The sequence below is a fragment of the Hirundo rustica genome, chromosome 15, assembly GCF_015227805.2.
Source record: "Hirundo rustica isolate bHirRus1 chromosome 15, bHirRus1.pri.v3, whole genome shotgun sequence".
Lineage (NCBI taxonomy): Eukaryota > Metazoa > Chordata > Aves > Passeriformes > Hirundinidae > Hirundo > Hirundo rustica.
In genome coordinates this window covers 11,960,540-11,978,731 of record NC_053464.1, presented here as the reverse complement: position 1 = coordinate 11,978,731, position 18,192 = coordinate 11,960,540, and the positions used below count along the sequence as shown (strand labels likewise).

The window sequence follows — 18,192 nt, the reverse complement described above, 5'->3', positions numbered from 1 at the left end:
AGCCAGTCATTTTCTAGGCACTCCACCACCATGAACAGGTCAACGTGACAGATTAATGAGCTGTACCATATTGTAAAAAACCAAGCAACCACAACACAAAGCCGGAAGGGCCATGAGGAACCAAGATTTGAAAAAAACCCAAAGCAACCATTAGCCAATACAGCAACCACACTCTTATTACTGGGTGATGTTTGACTTTGATCATTCAGGGCAGCATTCCCTACAAACAACACACAGGCAGCCTGGTTTTAGTATAGGTCTGCTTTTATTTCCATATTCAGCTCTTTGAGGGAGACATCCTTTCACAATCTGAAAGGAGGAGGGTATAGCCCGCTGTAGTGCTGCTTCAGCACACTAAAACACATCAGACGAAAAATGCTTCCGGTGACTTTTCCCCACCCCAAATGAACACCTGTCCATGCCCTGGGGGCACAGAGAGAGTCCTGGAACCCAAGCATTGTGTGTGTGACACAGGGGTGCACTGGTGAACCTCACCTCACTGGCAGGAGGCAAAAACTGCCAGCTGGCAAGGACTGCACGGGAGTTGGGAAGTAAATACTGGTAGTAGTGGATTTAAAAAGAAAAAAAAAATAATAATCAAACCCTAGAAAAAAAAATAATATAAATTTAAAAGCAGCGCCTTTCCAGTATCTCACTGCTGCAGGCAGCAAGACTTAAAGGCACTACAATGTGTCAGAATGGAGAAAATCTGGTGCATCCACCCTTCCAGAGTGCAAGAATATGGATTAAGAATTCCAAAGTTGATATAGGCTTTCGGAAAACAAACAAACTTCTCTTCAGCACAAGATCTGGTGGAGCTGCAGAAAAACAAAAGGAGAGGTGAGTTAGTTACCGTGCTTTCATACAAAAAGCTCAATCTCAGAAGCTGAGCTGGTGGAAGGCTACACCAGCTTGTGTTTCAACTCTTCCTCTACACTCATGTGGTTTAAATCCATACACTAAGCAGCTTCTCTCCCTCTTCCTTCCATAAAAAGATCTCCCATGTATGGAACACATAAGCCAGACCCAAATATAGTCAAAGGTATCAAGGTATTACTTCTCTACAGCTGCAAGAGGCACATGTTGCACCTGAGCTCTTTAGGTATCTGGAGGCTGAAGAACTGCAGGGTGACGTTCAGCTGCTATTTCCAGACTCCCCTTCCTCTAGTGAGATCCTAAACATGACAGGGCAGGAACTCACTGCAAGTTTTAAATCCTGTAAGCGTCTGTGAAAGTATTTTTCCTCCTCAGTACAATGCCAAGCTCACTAAAGGACATTTCCTACAACAGGGGCTGCAAGTTCTCCACTGCCAACATAAAATATATGAATTCACAAGAAGGAGCTGGGAAAAAAACAGTGAATTAAATACAAGATTTCCCAACAAGCCATGCCAGTCAGTACACCAAAATCTGCTATCATGTGAACTCTATCCAACTTTTCTAGAAAACAGGAACTGAGTTCATGCAGATATTTAAACATCATCTCAAAATTTTATCAGCCCACAGACAAATGCTGTATAATCTTTAATACAGTACTTAAAACTCTGTCCAGTCTTGGACTAACATGCAAATCTTCAAAAGGCAAAATTCCTATCTCATACCAACTACAGTTCCTCCTACTGACAGAACTTTCAGGTCTGCAACACTCTTCATAGGCTGAGCCTGACTCTGTTGTGGGTTTGATCTCTCAGGCACGACAGGATGCACAGAGTTATTCTGCTCAGTACAACTCACAGATCTGATTATCTGTAATTATTTTTTAAAAAAACTTGTCTTTCCTAGCTACAGAAAAAAACATAAACCAGCTCAGAGAATAACAGATTCACCAGTGCAACACACAGACCTAACTCCCTAAAGCAAATTATCGACTCCATAGCAATAGCTGACAGTTTCTCTCAAAATTATGTTATCTTACCACGGTTTTATTAATTACTCTGGTTCTGCAAGGGTAATAATTTCTTCATTGATAAAAAATTCCACAGTCTCCTCCTCCCAGTCATCGACATTGCTGTCCAGCTCATCTGTGTCTACCCCTGCAATGGAGAAAACATCAACACGGAACTCAACAAACGAAGCAGCAATGAAATGATTTGATGCTCTTAGCAGAAACAGCCCTTAGCCCAGCAGTGAAACAAGAGGTAAAGAGGTACTTGGTGGTTTAATTCCTACCAAGTACCAGTAAAATTTAATCAGTGACAACTAAGGCATTACTGTCTCCTGCTACAGTTTTATCCCAAGGTCAAGCCAATGCCTTTTTTTCCTCGTGCCACGATTCAGGATAAAGAGGTATAAAATCCCTCCAGAGAACAGGGGGCTGGCTTTGGCAGGGAGCAGAGGGAGAAGGGAAGGGGCTGAGGCGGTGAAGGAGGAGCTCTGTGGTTTTGCCCAGCCCTGTCTCACCCCCGCGCAGCTCCAGGCGCTCGTTGCGCTGCTCCATGTACAGCTCTTGTGCCATCTTGCGGTACTTCCGGAACTCCTCCATCATCGTGCGCCGCCGCTCCACCAGCTCCTGCAGGGGCAGGGAGCGCTTGGTGAACCTCCCCCGAGCCAAACCCACGCCCAGGCATTCCTCAGAGTCAGACTTCGTTCTCATAAACACCTTCTACTGACTTAAATTAAAAAAAAAAATTCTCTTCTCTGATCAGAATGCTGTTTTGGTCAGGTGTCCTTTTTTCTAATTGGAAGAGCTTTTCTTAATTTAAACACTGGCTAACGCAGCAACATGCTAAGGACTACAAAATTTTACCACCTTTGCTTAACAATGTAACACCAGTTCCTCTCCAGACTCTTTACAGTAGTATCTCTGAACTACCCATTGGAATAATTCTAACCATCTGGATCAAAGGAACTTGTGATACAGGAAATGTAACTTACATATCATCAGTACAAACTAACGATAGGCTACAAGAGCTTAATCTAGAATATATTTCAAAAGTGTCTTGCCTTTGAAGCTTTGGACTGGCTCAGGCGATCCTTCTGCTCAAATATCTTGGAGTATTTCTTCAGATCCTTCTTAATTTGCTGTGAAACAGGAAATTTTATTTCAACTGGAGTATCAGACTAGCAATTACAGCCATCATCTTCTCTCAGAACTCCTTCAAGCAGGCTATGCCCCTCTTAAAAACATGTCTGTGATAGGCAATTTCCCTTCACTATAATTTTGTGCCTTGGCTTATAGATCATGTAAGTGCTTCTGTACACATACAACTAGCAAAATCTGAGAACAAAATTCAACTTACTCTTCCTTATACCCTTTCATCATACCCTAACTGTAAGAACAACTGGTAACCACTTCTATTTTGAGCTTATAATAACAGCCAATATCTGCAGACATTCCCAGAAGTGAGGTCCCACACTGCAATGTGTTTATTCACACATTCAGGGCAAAAGGCAGTTGTGTAACAAACCTCACTCTCAAGAAGAGGGAGTACACCAAGAATGTTTTCCAGACCAAATCCATGGCAGCACAAAGCCCCTGGAATACCCCACCTTTATCTGATCCTCGCTGAGCAGGGTGGCTGGTCGTGGTCTCCAGAGCAGCTGACAGAACCTGTCTTTGTTGTTCTTCTGAAGCAGACGGCCTTGGAAGGTCCATAACCAATATGCATTGTCCACCTGGAAGAGCAGTGCAGCAGCTCAGCCAAAATAAGCTTTAACTTAACACTGGAGTGCTCAGAAATGAATGTTTAAAACTGTGGTGGAGGTTAAGTCATTCAACCAGCGACAGGCTCTCTTCCTAATCAATAACCCTTTCCAGTACCACTGGAAGAGCAAGCAGGGGTGGGGAAAAGAGCTGCAGCAGTACCTTGTGGCTCCACCAGGACACGGAGGTGACAATGTATCTGCCCGTGGGGTCCCACTCCACATCCGAGGCCGTGTAGTGCTCCGCGATGTTCATCATGGTGCAGTCAGACGTGTCAACAAATGCTAAGGCACCATTCATGCTGCACAGGCAAAACAAGACATTGCTTCACACACCAGCACAGCCTGGCCTTATAAAAACATTTCACAAGCTGCATCTCTACAACTCCTCATTACAAACAAATTCTCAAGACACGGGTTCGTGCCAGTCTCTGCGGCTGGAAAGGAACATGGTGGATAAAAACAAAACATCACATAAGAATGACACTTCTGTTTCTATGTTCAGGGACACTTAAGAATATAAATGAAATGGGTTAAAGTCACAGTGAAAACATGCTCTGGGCAAGCTACAGCCAAAGTTTAACAACCATATGCTCAGACACAGTAGTGAAGAAGAGATTAAAGAAAAGATTTCTAAGATGAACAGAAGAGCTTGTTTGAAAGCACATGAAAGAAAGTAGTACTTGACCAGTTAACAACAATCATTTTCACTTGCTCTAAAGTGAACTTTCCTGATAATTCTTTCAAAGAGCAGCACTGACATTTACAGGTACTGCCCATGAAAGTGCACAAGGTGATGACAACAAACACATCACGAGAGCCACAAGCACGGCCAGACTGGATTGTCTCAGTCAGTATTTAACTTAAACAGCTGGAAGGTGTTTCTAAATATGCACTTTCCAGTTGAAAAATGCATTCTTCATTTGATGTGGCAAAAACAGGAAGGGAAAGCTGCAAAGGACTAAGATACATCATGAAGTTGCATCTCTGCACTGCCTTTGCTTTTGCACAGCTCTATCAGAATTACAGCAATCAACACTGACAGGGGCACCAAGCACTTCTTGGTGAGATACTGTAGTTCTTTTCCTCTCTTAAAATCAGTGTGGTGGGGTTCAGCAGCCTGTGCAACACTCACCTTCTGAGGCCAGCCAACACTACGAACTGCCCCTGGGGACTCCAGAATATCGTGTTTGCCTGCTGTTTGTCAAACGTTTCTGAAAAGAAACAAGGCAAATTCAGAAAAAGACCTCAATCTAATGCCATCAATTACAAGCACTAACCCCACTAATTTCTCACAAAACATCACAAACAGCTGCAATTTTGAGTTTAGTGCATCTACTACCAAGCAAAATGTTTAGTATATGCACGTCTCACTTGTTTTTCACTTACTTATGAGTTCTATTTTCCCATTGTTTTTAACATGGTAAAAGGAAACTGAAATTCGTGGAGTTTCTCCATGCAACACAGCAAACTTGCTTCCATTTGGTTCCCAAGCAAAGGCTATGATGCTTTCTGTAACAAGAGCAGCCAAAACACTGTTAAAGGAGAATACAAACCTCTCATTTCAAGTAGTTACCATAAAAAAAATCAAGATATTGAAGAGAGGGAAGCCATCAGTTAACAGGCTTTCTTTTAAAACACAGGTTGATAATTCAATTTCAGGGAGTTAGGGGAAGTATTTCTATATATAGCTTTAAGTCTTCCATCATCTACATATCTCATCAGCCCTATCATTTTTATTAATAGCACATTTTCAGTTCTGTCATTTTTTAAGTCAGTCACAAACATGAACAGCAACAGAAGTTTTGATTTCTCATTTTTACATGAGACATTCTGCAACATTAAAATCCAGCTCTTTTCCAAAGGGTTAAATTCCTGATTATGTCATGTGTTGACAAGCATTTCTAAGAAAGACACAAGCATCTCTGCAGAAAAGTTCAAGCTCAAAAGTAAGGAAATACTTGGCATTACCTTTCATTTCCACCACATCCACTGGCACCTGTTTCTCTCTCATGCGGAATATCTCAAAGTTGGTCACTACTCCCTGTAAAGGCCAAAATCAGCTCATTACCCAGCACAAAAACAGCAGAGTAAATAATTTTATCACTTGGCATAGAAGGACAACTCCACAATTGGCCTGTCAGGACACAGGATGAGAGTGAGTCAAGGTTTATTCCTTTAATGAGAGCAGATAAATACAATATACCTCCTTACCAAAAACATTCCAAATTTGTTCTGATAGAGTAACTTCAGAATTGGGTTTGCCTTTTTTTTTTCCTCACACTGGTGTAAAATTTAATTAAGACAGATGAACACGTGGCACACTATGCAGCTTGACCTACATGATGTTCAACAGCTGCTTAATTGTGAGCAGGAGAAGAGGTGAGGCACAGACCTCTCAGAGACCAAGAGGCCACTAAGCTCAAAGCAAATCCTGGATGCAAACATTACCTACATTTTGCTTTCCACGTGCTTCAAATTCATACAGAAAAAAAAATAAAAATAGCTTTGATATGATGTAATTTACACTGCCTTTATTTAAAGACAGCACTGTAAGAAAAGGAAGCATGAGACAAAAGCAGAATTTCCCAATAAAATCAGAACCCATGTACCTGTGTGCCTTTGGGAGTCCTGTCTACCTTCACACACAGGTAGTCCCCATTCTTCTGCCAGTGCAGTTTACAATCCACTACGTTGAACAAATTCCGCACACGGATTTCTTGTCTAGAAGGCAGCTGCATCAAAGTCACTCTTGCTGGGATGTCTTTGTCCTCAGGCACCCAGAAAGCAATTATGTTACCACCTGGAGACCACGAGAAGTCTCTACAAGAACAAAGTTAAAAACGTGCCATTTTAATTCTCAGTTAGAGATACTACAAGCAGAAACCACTTTCCTCATAGTACCTGAATGTTGCAAAGATCAACTCTGGATAATAAAGACAGGCACAGATACATAACTGAGGGCCCTTTAATAACCAAACCAGATTTTTAAGCAGCTATTTAAATTTGCTATATCACCAGTGTTGTCTCATCAGTACATCTCACCAAAAAGCAAGGGTTTACACACACAGCGACTGCCAAAGATTAAGGAACAAATGAGCCAAAAAAAACCCCTATTAAATTACCAGGGAGACCATCTTCTTGCACCTGGGTACACTTAATTTTCTTGTTGCTTTACAGAGATGTACTTTAAAAACTCTCACAGGAGTCAAAGTGTCCTGTGCAGACACAGCACACTGCTCTAAGCCAGCACAACCACCTTGTTAGAGAGATATTCCCCCACAAACTGCATTCCAGTCTGGTTTTGTAGGCAAGGAACAGAACTCCCAAGCTAGATGCTAGATTAAGCAGTACCACAAAGAGGATTTCAAAGCACAGAATCTAACAAGTATGTTCATCAAGTGGAGAGTTTTCCACTTCTTTTTGCCACTTTGTCTAATTTGACCACCTCAACATGTAAAGCGCTCTGCTCCAGGAACCAGTCTAAAGATTCCTCCTGGCGTAACAAATCTCCAGACTAACAGATCCCAGCTAAAGAGCACAGTTATCGTAACAAGAGAATAGACTCACCTTATGCCATTGATTTTCAAGCTCTTTTTGTCCAACAAACCCATAGACTAAAAGATGAGAAAAGGACGTATTTTCAAGTTAGTAACGTTCTTACATTTACACACATACTTTCTACTCTCGTCATTATGCAAAAAAAGACAAGAACTTACAGGTGTTTCATAGATGCTGAGGGTATCTGAAGTCATTCGAGCAAAGAATTTACCATCATGACTCCATCTAAGCAAGAAAAGAAAAAAAAAAAAATTAAATTGGAACTGCCTTTTTATTAAATGAAGTCTGAGACCACAACTCTCTACTCTAATTCTGTTTCTCAACCTACTTAAAAATAGGCCAGTGAGCTGAGTTTTCACAGTGGAATCCTCTCTTCTTTTGGCCAGTCAGAATATCCCAGATGATGATAGCCTGAGGGTCATCCTGTGTGTCCATCAAAGGGCTGAAGGTCACTAAATACCTGCAAAAGAAATAATCCAATTCATTAGTGAAACTTCATTTAATATGTCAATACCACCAGGTTTTCATCCAAGTAGTATCTAAATACCAGGCACTTTTAAACTGAGATTTAAAAATGAGACTTTTCAGGGGAGGGACAAATAAGAACAGGATGATAAAAGAGGAGAAAGTTTTCTGGCATCCCTCTGGCTGAAAGGTTCTAGATTTATGTGCAAGTCTCTGATATTGATGTCACAAGGGAGGGGAACTCACCAAATACACTGTTACCTATTAGATAGTTTTGACATGAGAGTAACACTGGTTTCAAAGCAAATATAAATCATTGACCTTATCCAATCCAAATTACAGGGATGCTGGGCTTCTCCATTGAAAGGTAAATAATCTCTTTAATACAAAAAAGCATGAAACCCAACTGCTTCCAAATGTGTTACTTGAAAACCCAAATGAAAATGCATTATTTTATCCTTCTCTCCAGAGCTCTTTAATGTTAAAAACCCTTAAGAAATTAATTTCAGCACTCCAGATTTGGAGGATGCTGCTCATGCCTCATGCTTTTGACCCATTAGTCCAAACCAATGTCATGCTCTGTACCTTTCACAGGGTGAGAAGTCAATAAGCTGCACTCCTTGGTGACTAAACCTTTGAATCTGCTTGAACTTCTCTCCACCCCACAGCGCGATGCCTCTCTGGTGGAATGTAGCCAGGTAGGTGCCTTTGGGAGACCAACGGACGTAGGTCTCTGTCCACCTCTGGAGTTCACAAAAAAAAGTACACACAAAAGTTTAACTTCACGCTGTGTCCCTAAAAGGAATGGAATAATGTTTGTAGAAGCACATTTTGTAAAACCCTTTAGAAAGTGAAGATCTCAGGATCTGTGGAGTTTTATTTCATGCATATAATGTACAGTACCTATTCTTCAGGTTGAAAATTGTCAGTTGGGACCTTTTCGACTCACAGAACACCAAAGATGTTTTTCAGGTACAGTGACATCCTTTGTGTAGCAACAATTAAACCCACCTACCACCCTGGATTTCCTTCTTTCAGCCTTGGTAAGAGCACGCTGTTCTCAGAAGAGTAAGTATTTCAAATTTCTGAACAACATAGCTCTGGACCTCCAGCTAAATTAGAGAGATCTCAGCAATACAGACCACAGCCAGAGACCATGGTGATGAGCAAATATTCTCACCGTCCCAGAGCCAACTTCCTCCTACTGCAATGCACAATGGTTATTATGGAAAATGCTCCTGGGTTCTAACAGTTCCCAGCAAGCCCAGTGCCTGCAGCAGACAGACAGACTAACTCTCCTTTTTCATGCCATTACCAAACCAGCTATTCCTCTTTAACACCTCTGTGGTCAGCACAAAAGCAAGGAGTCATCTGAAGCAGCAAACGTAAGCACATATTCAGCTCAAACGAACAGTGCTCCTCAAACTCTGACTTTGCATTCTCAGGTCTTTCTGAATCACCTATAACAGGGAGATGAAGGAAACTAATGGGCATCATAGACCAGTTTAAAAAAAACAAAACAAAAAAACACCACCACCACAAATTCTTAAAAAGTTCACTTCACAGTTCTCTTACCTAAGCAGCTCAGTCTAATTCTAAAGGATGTGATTTCACCATTCTTCCCAAGGAAGTAAAAATTATTTCAGCAATGAGAAAAAGCCTTTTTTTAAATTAAAAAGCTGCAATGCCATAAAATGAAGGAGATTGGCAGTGTATCTGCAATCTCCAGCACTTCCAGGACACTCACTGCTCTGTCCTCAATCTGAACAGGTTCCTTGATGTCATTCCAAAAAATGGATGTCCGGTCTCCGGACTCAAAGATCACGCTGTACTGATCCCTACAATCAGGGTCTTCCAACCAGTACCGGAGATTCCCCTGAGAAAAACAGAGCAAAAGAGTATTAGTGACTCAAAGGCTGAGTCAACAAGTCCCACAAATTCATATCTACCTGGCAGGTGGGACCTGGTCTTACCAGAGAGTGCAACTTTGGGGTCTTACCACTGCAAACAAGTTTTTGAAGTGAAATTAATCAATTCTAATTACTGGAGGCTGAGAGCACACCATAAACAGGTGGATCTTCAAGGTATTTTGATGATGTTTAATACTTATTTTAAACAAGAAGTCATTTGGTATTTGGTGTTTAAAGAAAAAGCAAACTATCCTTTCTTCCCACAGACTATTTACAAAGCAACCAGTAACAAACACCAAAGTTTGCCTCAAACAATTAAGAATATAAAAAGATGCTTTTCAAAGTCTATTTTAAATGATTTGTGCAAAATTATTATTCATTCTTAAATAATAAGAGTAAATTAAGCTTCACACTATGTGTAACTATCAAGCAGGAGAACCCAAATTCCTCCCAGCACTGCATGATGGTGAGCATGACACAACAAGAGCATGTGATCAGCACTGCTATTTACACCCCCATTAACACATTGTTTCTATTTTCATAAGGACATTTCAGCAATGAAGTAACCATTTAATAATAAATTGAATATTCCTTCCGCTTTTCCGAAAATTCCTTACCAAATCCTTAAATGGCTGTTTCTCAGGGATTTCCCACTCGTCACTGATCGTCATGTACCTGAAAGAGCAATTTTGGTTGGTTACCCTCCACGCAGGCACTCAGGATTAGAATCCCCAGATGACACACAATTGCTGCACTCACTTATCAAAGTCTGTGAAGAGGTTGACTCTGAAAGTGTGCTGCTTATCCAGTTTGTATCCATCTGCGTTCTTCACGGCATCCACGGCGTGGGAGGGAGACATGTACTCCAGGAAGATGTACCTGCAAGGAAGGAAATCCAAAGTACAAGGCATAGTTGACTACACAACAGGCTCAAAACGAAGAGGAAACAATGGGGATTAATTAAGAATTCAGCAGAGAGCATCTACAAGATAACTTCTTGGTTTGTCCCTAACCAATTAGGGTCAACAGCGAATTAATCTCCATTCTGCCCACAGGCTCACAAACATTTTTTAGCTCTCTAGGCCTGACCTCAATTAATCTGATATCCTTTCTGAAATGGGCCAGACATAGCAGTGAATGCAAGCTCAACACAACCAGGACAACAGTGAGACAGGAACACGCAGGGAACATCCACAGCTCTTCCCAGCTGACCAACAGGTCATGTTTAGGAATTGTAACTTGCTGTCACAGGCATCTCAAAGCATCACTATTGGTCTTTAATTACACAACTCAGCTTCCTTCTGCCCACTAAATCCAACCTAGCTTGGAGCCCAGCAGACCCAAAACTAATGGCATCCTGAACACCATCAGTGTCTCAAAATGAGGTAAGAACACAGACAGAATAATTTTCATGCTGATTTATAGAAGCAACAACCCCCACCACCCTCCACTATGGAGCCTAATGAGCATATTAAGCTTCTCAGTTCCTTCAGGAACTTGTTTGTCACTCAGACTCATGTCAGGACTGCACAGGCTGAGGTAGAAAGAAGAACTATGAGGTCACCCATAAAGTATTGACACTAACAAAGATCAGCCAGAGCTGGGTTTCAGTCCTTGCTCCAGCTGGAGTTATCATGACTTACCCTTTTGTTTTTCCATCTGCTTCTGGATAAAATTCATTGATAATTTTACCAAACTTGGAAAATATTTTGTGGATGACATTCTTCAGTTTCTCCAGTCGGTCTGGTCCAACCTGGGGCACATTATCCACAACAATCACCGAGTCTATTCCATCTGCCTCCTGTGGCTGATCTTTCAGGATGTCACCAAGCAGTTCTGCAAAGACAGCACAGACAGGAAACTAAGGCACTGCTCACATCATGAAGGAGACAAGATGAAAAGAACAGTGAGAGTAAGAAAACAGAGACTTCAAATTTCAAGAAATTTCAGGAATCATTTAAGAAACCTGGTAGGGAATGAATGTTCTGTCAGAAAAACTGAAGTGAACGCACAACACCCCAACAGCACATCCTGACTAAGTGACAGGATTACGTGGTTTCATGCCAACTTTAAGCACCCAACTCTTGAAGTCTTTCCCAAAAACACACCTTACACGCTGAGGCTGTCAACACTTGCACCATGAGTTTTTCTCATGGATGGAACTGGCTCACAAAGTCCTCAAAACTGACAATAGCACAGACAAATGCATGATTTACTACCTGACCTCTGACCAGTCCTCTTGCTCAAATTATAACCAGATTACTTTGATAAAAATGAATGTAACCTGTACGTCCCTCTCAAATTACACAAGTTTTAGCATAATTCAAAACTATCCACCATACTGGAAGCTCTGCATGTCTCAGCATCACTATAATTAAGAACTCACACTCCATCTAAACCTTTAATTAAGCACAAAAACGAAGGTCCAAGGCAAGACACTGGACCATATTTAAGCTAAGACCATAGACCAGATTTAAGCTTTGTGAAGACAAGCACACATCCTCCCACACTGGATATTCTTTGAACTTATTAATTCCTGAATATGTAGTAAGTTTTAAGATTACGTGAAGATCACTATAAAATACAAGACTACACAAAAAATAAGTTCACACCACTATACTTTTGAATTAGATAAAATTTGGAGAGTCAGACTATCTATAGTATCCACAGACTACGGGGAAAGAAAGAAATCCAAACACACGTGGAAAGACTTAAAATATGAGAACAAACTAAAAAAGGCATGGTATATGCTGATATTTTGAAGACATTAAATTTTTGATGGTTCTGTAATTCAAGAAATTTTTCTGCCCAGAAACATCACTAGAAAGATCTCCAGCAATGAAGAATTATCAGAAACATGCTCACTTTGAATTTCAAACTACTAAAAAGTTGCTTTCGACAACTTTAAGCTCCAACAGGTTATTACACATGAAGCTTCCCACTGATCTGGGGCAACATGAATCAAAAATATTTAGCCCATTACCATCAAGATTATGTAGCATCCACAGAATGTTGTTGCTTGTAATATTTATCACTCAAAAAGATCATCTCCATGTGCATGTAGGAACTACAAATAACAAGTAATAACATAAAATATATAAAATGAAATGACTTTTCCACAGGAGTCTACAAGCAAAAGGAGAAAACCAAAGTAAAACACAAAAGGGTAATTTTTAAGGCTCCTTTAGTTATTTCTTTTATAGTCACTTCTCAGAAAATACTTTTTAGGCCAAGGAATCCATGTTTAGATTCCTGAGCAGGAATGCAACACCCTGTATTGAATCAAAACTGCAACAGACTGAAGACAAATTCCCACACTGTGCCCTTAAATTCAAAATTGTGAACAAAGGAATCTTCAAAGAGCAAGGAGCTGGTTCAGCCAGCTCCTGCTGCAGCCAGAAGGGAAGCAGTGAAGGGTGTGGTGGGTACAGGGCTATCTTCAGCTGGCAGTATTGTAAGGACCACTGTCATTATCTGAGCTAAAGCTTCACTGGTACCTAAGTGGTTGTCCAACAATCCCTCCTGTAACTGGGATCAGCTGTTCTTCCATGCCAACACCACTCGGGGGGGAAAGAAGAGGCTGTAAAAGAGCTGAGATGTTCCAGTCCTGCAGCTGGTCCATCTCACAGGTGCTCCTGAAGATCTGTGTTACCATGAGCATTGAAAGAGCCTTGGCTTGGTCACACTGGGCTGCTTCTCTCCTTGGGGAGGCACCAGAATAATGGGAAAGGAGTAAGGAAGCTCAAGAAGCAATCCACACAGATGGAAAAGCCAGGCCAGCAAGAGTGACTAAACTTAAATGCTGTAACTCAGCCATTAACACTAGATTTCACACAGCTGAGAAGTTAACCAAATTAATTAACAACAAAGTAGGTGGGAATGGAAAATACGCCCAGTTTCTAAGAAGGAACTGAACATAACAATCCCAGATGCACACAAAGTGTATTAAGCAGGCACTTAACAAAATAAATCCAACTCCAAGGCAATTTTGCCAAAGTCTCTTTAAGAAACCAATGAAAAAGTTCAAAGAGCTGTTATACAGACTGCTAAACTGAGAACAGCAAACACTTCCTTAATCTAGCATATTTGGCTGCTGTTTTATCAAACTAAACAAAGGACTGGAACACAAGAATGTATCACCTGTATTCCACTGCCAGTTGAAATAACCAGCTGATTTACAATCCTGTGCTTTAGAAACATCTTTCCACTCTTGATATGTGTAACAGACCCTACAACACGCAGAATACACACACACCAGACCCTAAAACAGCACAAATGCTGAACAAATAACAGGGGAAAACATGTACTTTTGCTACTCAAAAAGTAAGAAAATTTATCTGGAAAGACACATCTAAAAACCACTAAATTAGAGTTCTAACTTCTTCATGGCAAGCCCATGTCTAAATAAAACACAACAGCTTTACCATTTTAAGGCAGTCAATATCCACTACCTTTACAAGAGCCTGGGCTGACATTTTTAACTACCAGAAATGATTTTTCCCTATGTTCTTGTCACCAAGTACCTATAATCACATCTTCACGAGCAGTAACTCTCCTGAAACCCTGTTTTCATTCTGGGTGCACAGATAAAACAAGAAGGATAAAATACAGTTCGTAACGACCACATCAACCATTTAAAACTTCTGCTTCTACAGCTGATTTTAACTAATGGAGGCAAAAGGAAGGGAGACGAGCTGATGATTCCACCCAGAGGGCAGCCCACGCCTGAGGTGTAACAGCGACTTTAGAACCACTTTAACAGGAGCTTTTAGAACAGCAGTGCTGTGCGGTGCAGAGAAAACTCAGAAAAAAGCCATCACTTAAGAAGCCCAGACAGGATGCAGAGGGGCACGCAGGATGCGGAGCTGCCCGGCACCAGGGCGGAGGCGCAGCCGGGCCCGGGGGCTCGGGGCAGAGCGTTCCCCGGCCTGGCCCCGGCTCCCCACGGGCTCCCCCGGAGCCCCCGCGGCTCCTCCCGCCCCGCACCTTCGTCGCTGATGTCGTCCACGAAGTCCTCGGGGTCGCTGAAGGAAATTTCATCCTCGGGCTCGGCCGGGGCGGCGGGCGCGGCCTCCCCGTTCTCCTGCGCCGCGCCGGGCTCGGCCTCGGCCGGCGGCTCGGACTTGGGCTCCGCCGCGGGCTCGGCCTCCGAGCCGGGCTCGGGCTCGGCCTTCGCGGGGCTCTCGCGGCCGGACGGCGGCTGCGGCTCGGGCGGCGGCGGCTGCTCGGGCTCCTCGGCGGCGGCGGGCGGCGGCTCGGGGGGCCCCGGCGGAGCCTCGGACTCTCCTCCTCCTTCCTCCTCCTCATCTTCCTTCTCGTCCTCCTCCTCCCGCCGCTGCTGCGCCGGCTCCGCGGGCGGCGGGGGCGCGTCCGTGTGCTCGGGCTCCTCGGCGGGGCCCTGCGCGCCGGGCGGCGCGGCGGCCGCGGGGCTCTCCTCGGTGTCCTGCATGGGCGGGCGGCGGCGGTGGCCGGGCCCGGGTGCGGTGCCCGGCGCGGGTGTGCGGGTGTCGGCGCGGTGCCCGGTCCGCTGCGCTGGCTGCGGGCTCTGGGGTCGCGGTCCCGGTCCCGTCCGGAGCGCGGCGCGGAAAGGCGGGGGAGGGGCGGGGCGGCTCCTACGGCCGGGCCATGTGCGCCAGGCCCAGCGGCCCGCGCGCGCCGGCACCTACCAACGCGCGCGGGGCCAGAGGGGGATCCCCGCCCCCGCCGCCGCTCCCGCCCGCCGCCGCCTGCTCTCCCCTCCGCGCACGGGCGATCCCGCCGCCTTCGCCAGCCCTGTCTCGCTCAGCCGGCGGAGGCTTCGTCACCTTCTCACCCCGCTGCGCGCCTGTCACCCCTATTTCGTGACTGCTGTGGTTGAGCTCAAGATGGCGCCGTTTTCCATTCTACTGAGGTGGGGCCCGGCCGAACTATTTTTTGGGGGGCGCGGTTACATTTGACTGCGCTGATGCCCAGTGAAACCTCCCTGCGTGTGCGGCCGCTCAGCACCCGTCGCTGCCCGGCGCTGGGCAGCGGGGGGCAGGACAATGCCATGGGGACAGGACACCGCACCGGTACGAACCTCGCCCTACCGCCCCCCTACAATCTTTCACCGTGGCTTCGCCCGAAGGCGTTCGGCGCGGGCGCTACCAAGCTGCTGTAGAGAGGGAGGCGCGCGGTGCTTCGCCGACATCGACGCGGTTGTGCCGGGGCGCGGCGAGGGCGGCGGGTCAGCGCTCCCCCCGCGGCGGCGGGGCCGTGTGGTACGGCCCGGCGGTAGCGCCACATCAGCCGGGCGGGATGGCGGCACGGGCGGTGTGTCCGGGCGGCGTCCGAGCGCTGCTTTAGTCCCGCCATGACCTTTGTGGGGTTTAAATAACATCTTTTCCTGAGGTACAAGACGCCAGTGGCCATGCCGCGGCATCTCTGCCTGCCCCGCCAGAATGCTTAAAGGTCCGGTGACCTCCCGGTGGAGCCGGGCGCACAGGACAGTGGTGTGAGGGGTCACCGTGCACAGCCCTGGCCTCTTCACGTGATGTTTAAATGGTTCTGAACTGGTCAAGCTCCCTATTCTTCGCGTTGGCTACCAACATGACTGACCTGAGAGGTGACCCCACGTTACCGATTAAAGCACCACATTCTGTCCCGGGCACCTCAGGGTGATGTACAAGAATACATGAATGTGACTTTTGTCACCATGTATGTTTACATATATACACACACACACACACATATATATATATATATATAGTATATTCAGAGTGGCTCAGAGAACTTGGAATTTCCCTCGGATACCATTTGAGGTGACAATTTCAGAGGAAAATCTCGAGAAATGGCTGATCTGTTCGAACTTAGAGACGAATGCTTGCATTTTGAGTAGGATTTCTTTTTTATACCAATGCTTTCAATCAATCATCAAAACGGACAATGCCAGCATTTAACAAACAAACAAAAAAAACACACACACACAAAAAAAACCCCCAAACAAACAAAAAAACCCCAACCTGAAACAGACAGAACAAGTACTATACATGGCATTTTAAAATCGGACCTTGTCTCATATGGCAGCAGCTTTTGTGTTTTGACAAACCCTTGAGGGCAGATGTTTAAGAAGCTAAGGCAGACGCGCCAGTTGTGTAATTTTTCATGGAGTCACACGATGGCATCCGAACTCCACTCCAATTCCGAGTGTGTCCACTCCCTGTTGAAGGCAGCTCGAATGAATTGGAAATGATGACTGGCACTTTGTACAGGAGTTTTTTCCCCTCATTATACCATGGTAGCTGACCAGACACGGGCTTCCCGGTCAGCACCAGCCCTGACTCTAAAGTGAACAGAAAATGCTGTTGCCTGACATCACAACCATCTATTTTTCCAGATGTGAGGCAGGACATGGCTGCTGTTCAATCCATGCTCCCAGCTGGGTCCTCAATATTCCGTGGCTCTTCCAGGGCTGTGTATGAAGTCTGTGTTGCTTTTGTTTCACCACTCCCACAGTTGTCTATATTGCTGGAATGTGCAATTTCTGCAATTGCCCTTCTTCCTGTTTGCACTTTTCCAGTCACTCTGGTTAAACAGGGGATATAAACATTGGATTCTCCTTTCCCTGACATTGCACGGGCTGCTCTTTGCACTTTCCTGTACTTTTCAGCAACTTTTGATTTATCTGCTCTTCCTTCCTTCTCCCTTTCCTTTCTCTGTTGAAATTTCCCCTCAGTCCCTGTTCTATCTCACTGCTGTTCTTTTTTCTTCCAGCCCTTACTCAGCAATGTGAGGCAGAGCGGAACAACTTAAAATCAGAGATTTTGACACTGGCAGCTGAAGCCTGTTCCTTTAAGTACTGCACATGCACAGCTCCCAATCAATGGGAAATTTGGGGGGAAAAAACCCTTGCAGGAATGGCTTTTTATAACACAGCTCTCCAACCAGCAGTGCCTCATGAATTTTACTGCGTGCAGGTGATCTGAGAATAGTGGAGCTGACAGCTCTGTTTCCTAAACTGAATTCTGAAGGAGTAAGCAAGTTCTTGTATGAAATTTCATCTAATCCTGACAGGACGTGCCCGGAATGACACATTGTGAGGCAGGGCCTCGGGTAGGAACCTATTTCTGCATTGCTTTTGTCACCTGGAACCTGCTGGTTCAGCCCCTCTGCTCCGCTCTGGTGAGACCCAGCTGGAGTCCTGCATCCATCCCAGCACAGGAAGGACATGGACCTCCTGGAACAAGTCCAGAAGAGGCCACTGAGATGATCAGAGGGATGGAGCAGCTCTCCTGAGGGAAAGGCTGAGAGAACTGGGATTGTTCAGCCTGGAGAAGAGGAGATTTCGGGGTGACCTGAAGGGGCCTGCAAGAAAGATGGAAGGAGATTATTTACAAGGGGGAATGGCTTTAAATTGAAAAAGAGTAGGTTTTGATTCGATATTAGGAAAAAACTCTTCCCTGTGAGGGTGGGGAGGCCCTGCCACAGGTTGCCCAGAGCAGCTGAGGCTGCCCCATCCCTGGAAGTGTCCAAGGCCAGGCTGGATGGGGCTTGGAGCAGCCTGGGACAGTGGGAGGTGTCCCTGCTCACAGAACGGGGGCGTAACAAAATGTTCTTTAAGGTCCTTCCAACTCAAACCATTCTGTGATTCTCTGAT

At 44.7% G+C, this 18,192-nt stretch overlaps 1 protein-coding gene across 1 annotated transcript; it reads right to left on the bottom strand.

Moving 5' to 3' along the window:
- Positions 1-246: 246 nt before the first annotated feature.
- On the bottom strand, positions 247-15,027 carry EIF3B (eukaryotic translation initiation factor 3 subunit B). Its single transcript, XM_040079335.1, has 19 exons — positions 14,565-15,027; positions 11,222-11,414; positions 10,338-10,457; positions 10,196-10,253; positions 9,416-9,544; positions 8,254-8,411; positions 7,532-7,663; positions 7,362-7,428; positions 7,213-7,259; positions 6,255-6,465; positions 5,614-5,686; positions 5,032-5,154; positions 4,778-4,856; positions 3,806-3,944; positions 3,490-3,615; positions 2,944-3,021; positions 2,401-2,509; positions 1,916-2,033; positions 247-818 (listed from the first exon to the last, which is right to left on the bottom strand). Exons 1-18 carry the CDS (start codon positions 15,025-15,027, stop codon positions 1,930-1,932), a joined length of 2,409 nt encoding a protein of 802 aa, XP_039935269.1. The 3' UTR covers positions 247-818; positions 1,916-1,929.
- Between the last annotated feature and the right edge of the window lie 3,165 nt (positions 15,028-18,192).

Excerpts from the sequence above, each read along its gene's own strand:
- EIF3B (XM_040079335.1), bottom strand. The coding sequence starts at position 15,027 with ATGCAGGACACCGAGGAGAGCCCCGCGGCCGCCGCGCCGCCCGGCGCG. Across the intron at positions 7,260-7,361 it reads TCAGCATCTATGAAACACCT|TCTATGGGTTTGTTGGACAA; the intron begins GTAAGTTCTTGT and ends CTCATCTTTTAG. Across the intron at positions 6,466-7,212 it reads TTGAAAATCAATGGCATAAG|AGACTTCTCGTGGTCTCCAG; the intron begins GTGAGTCTATTC and ends TTGTTCTTGTAG.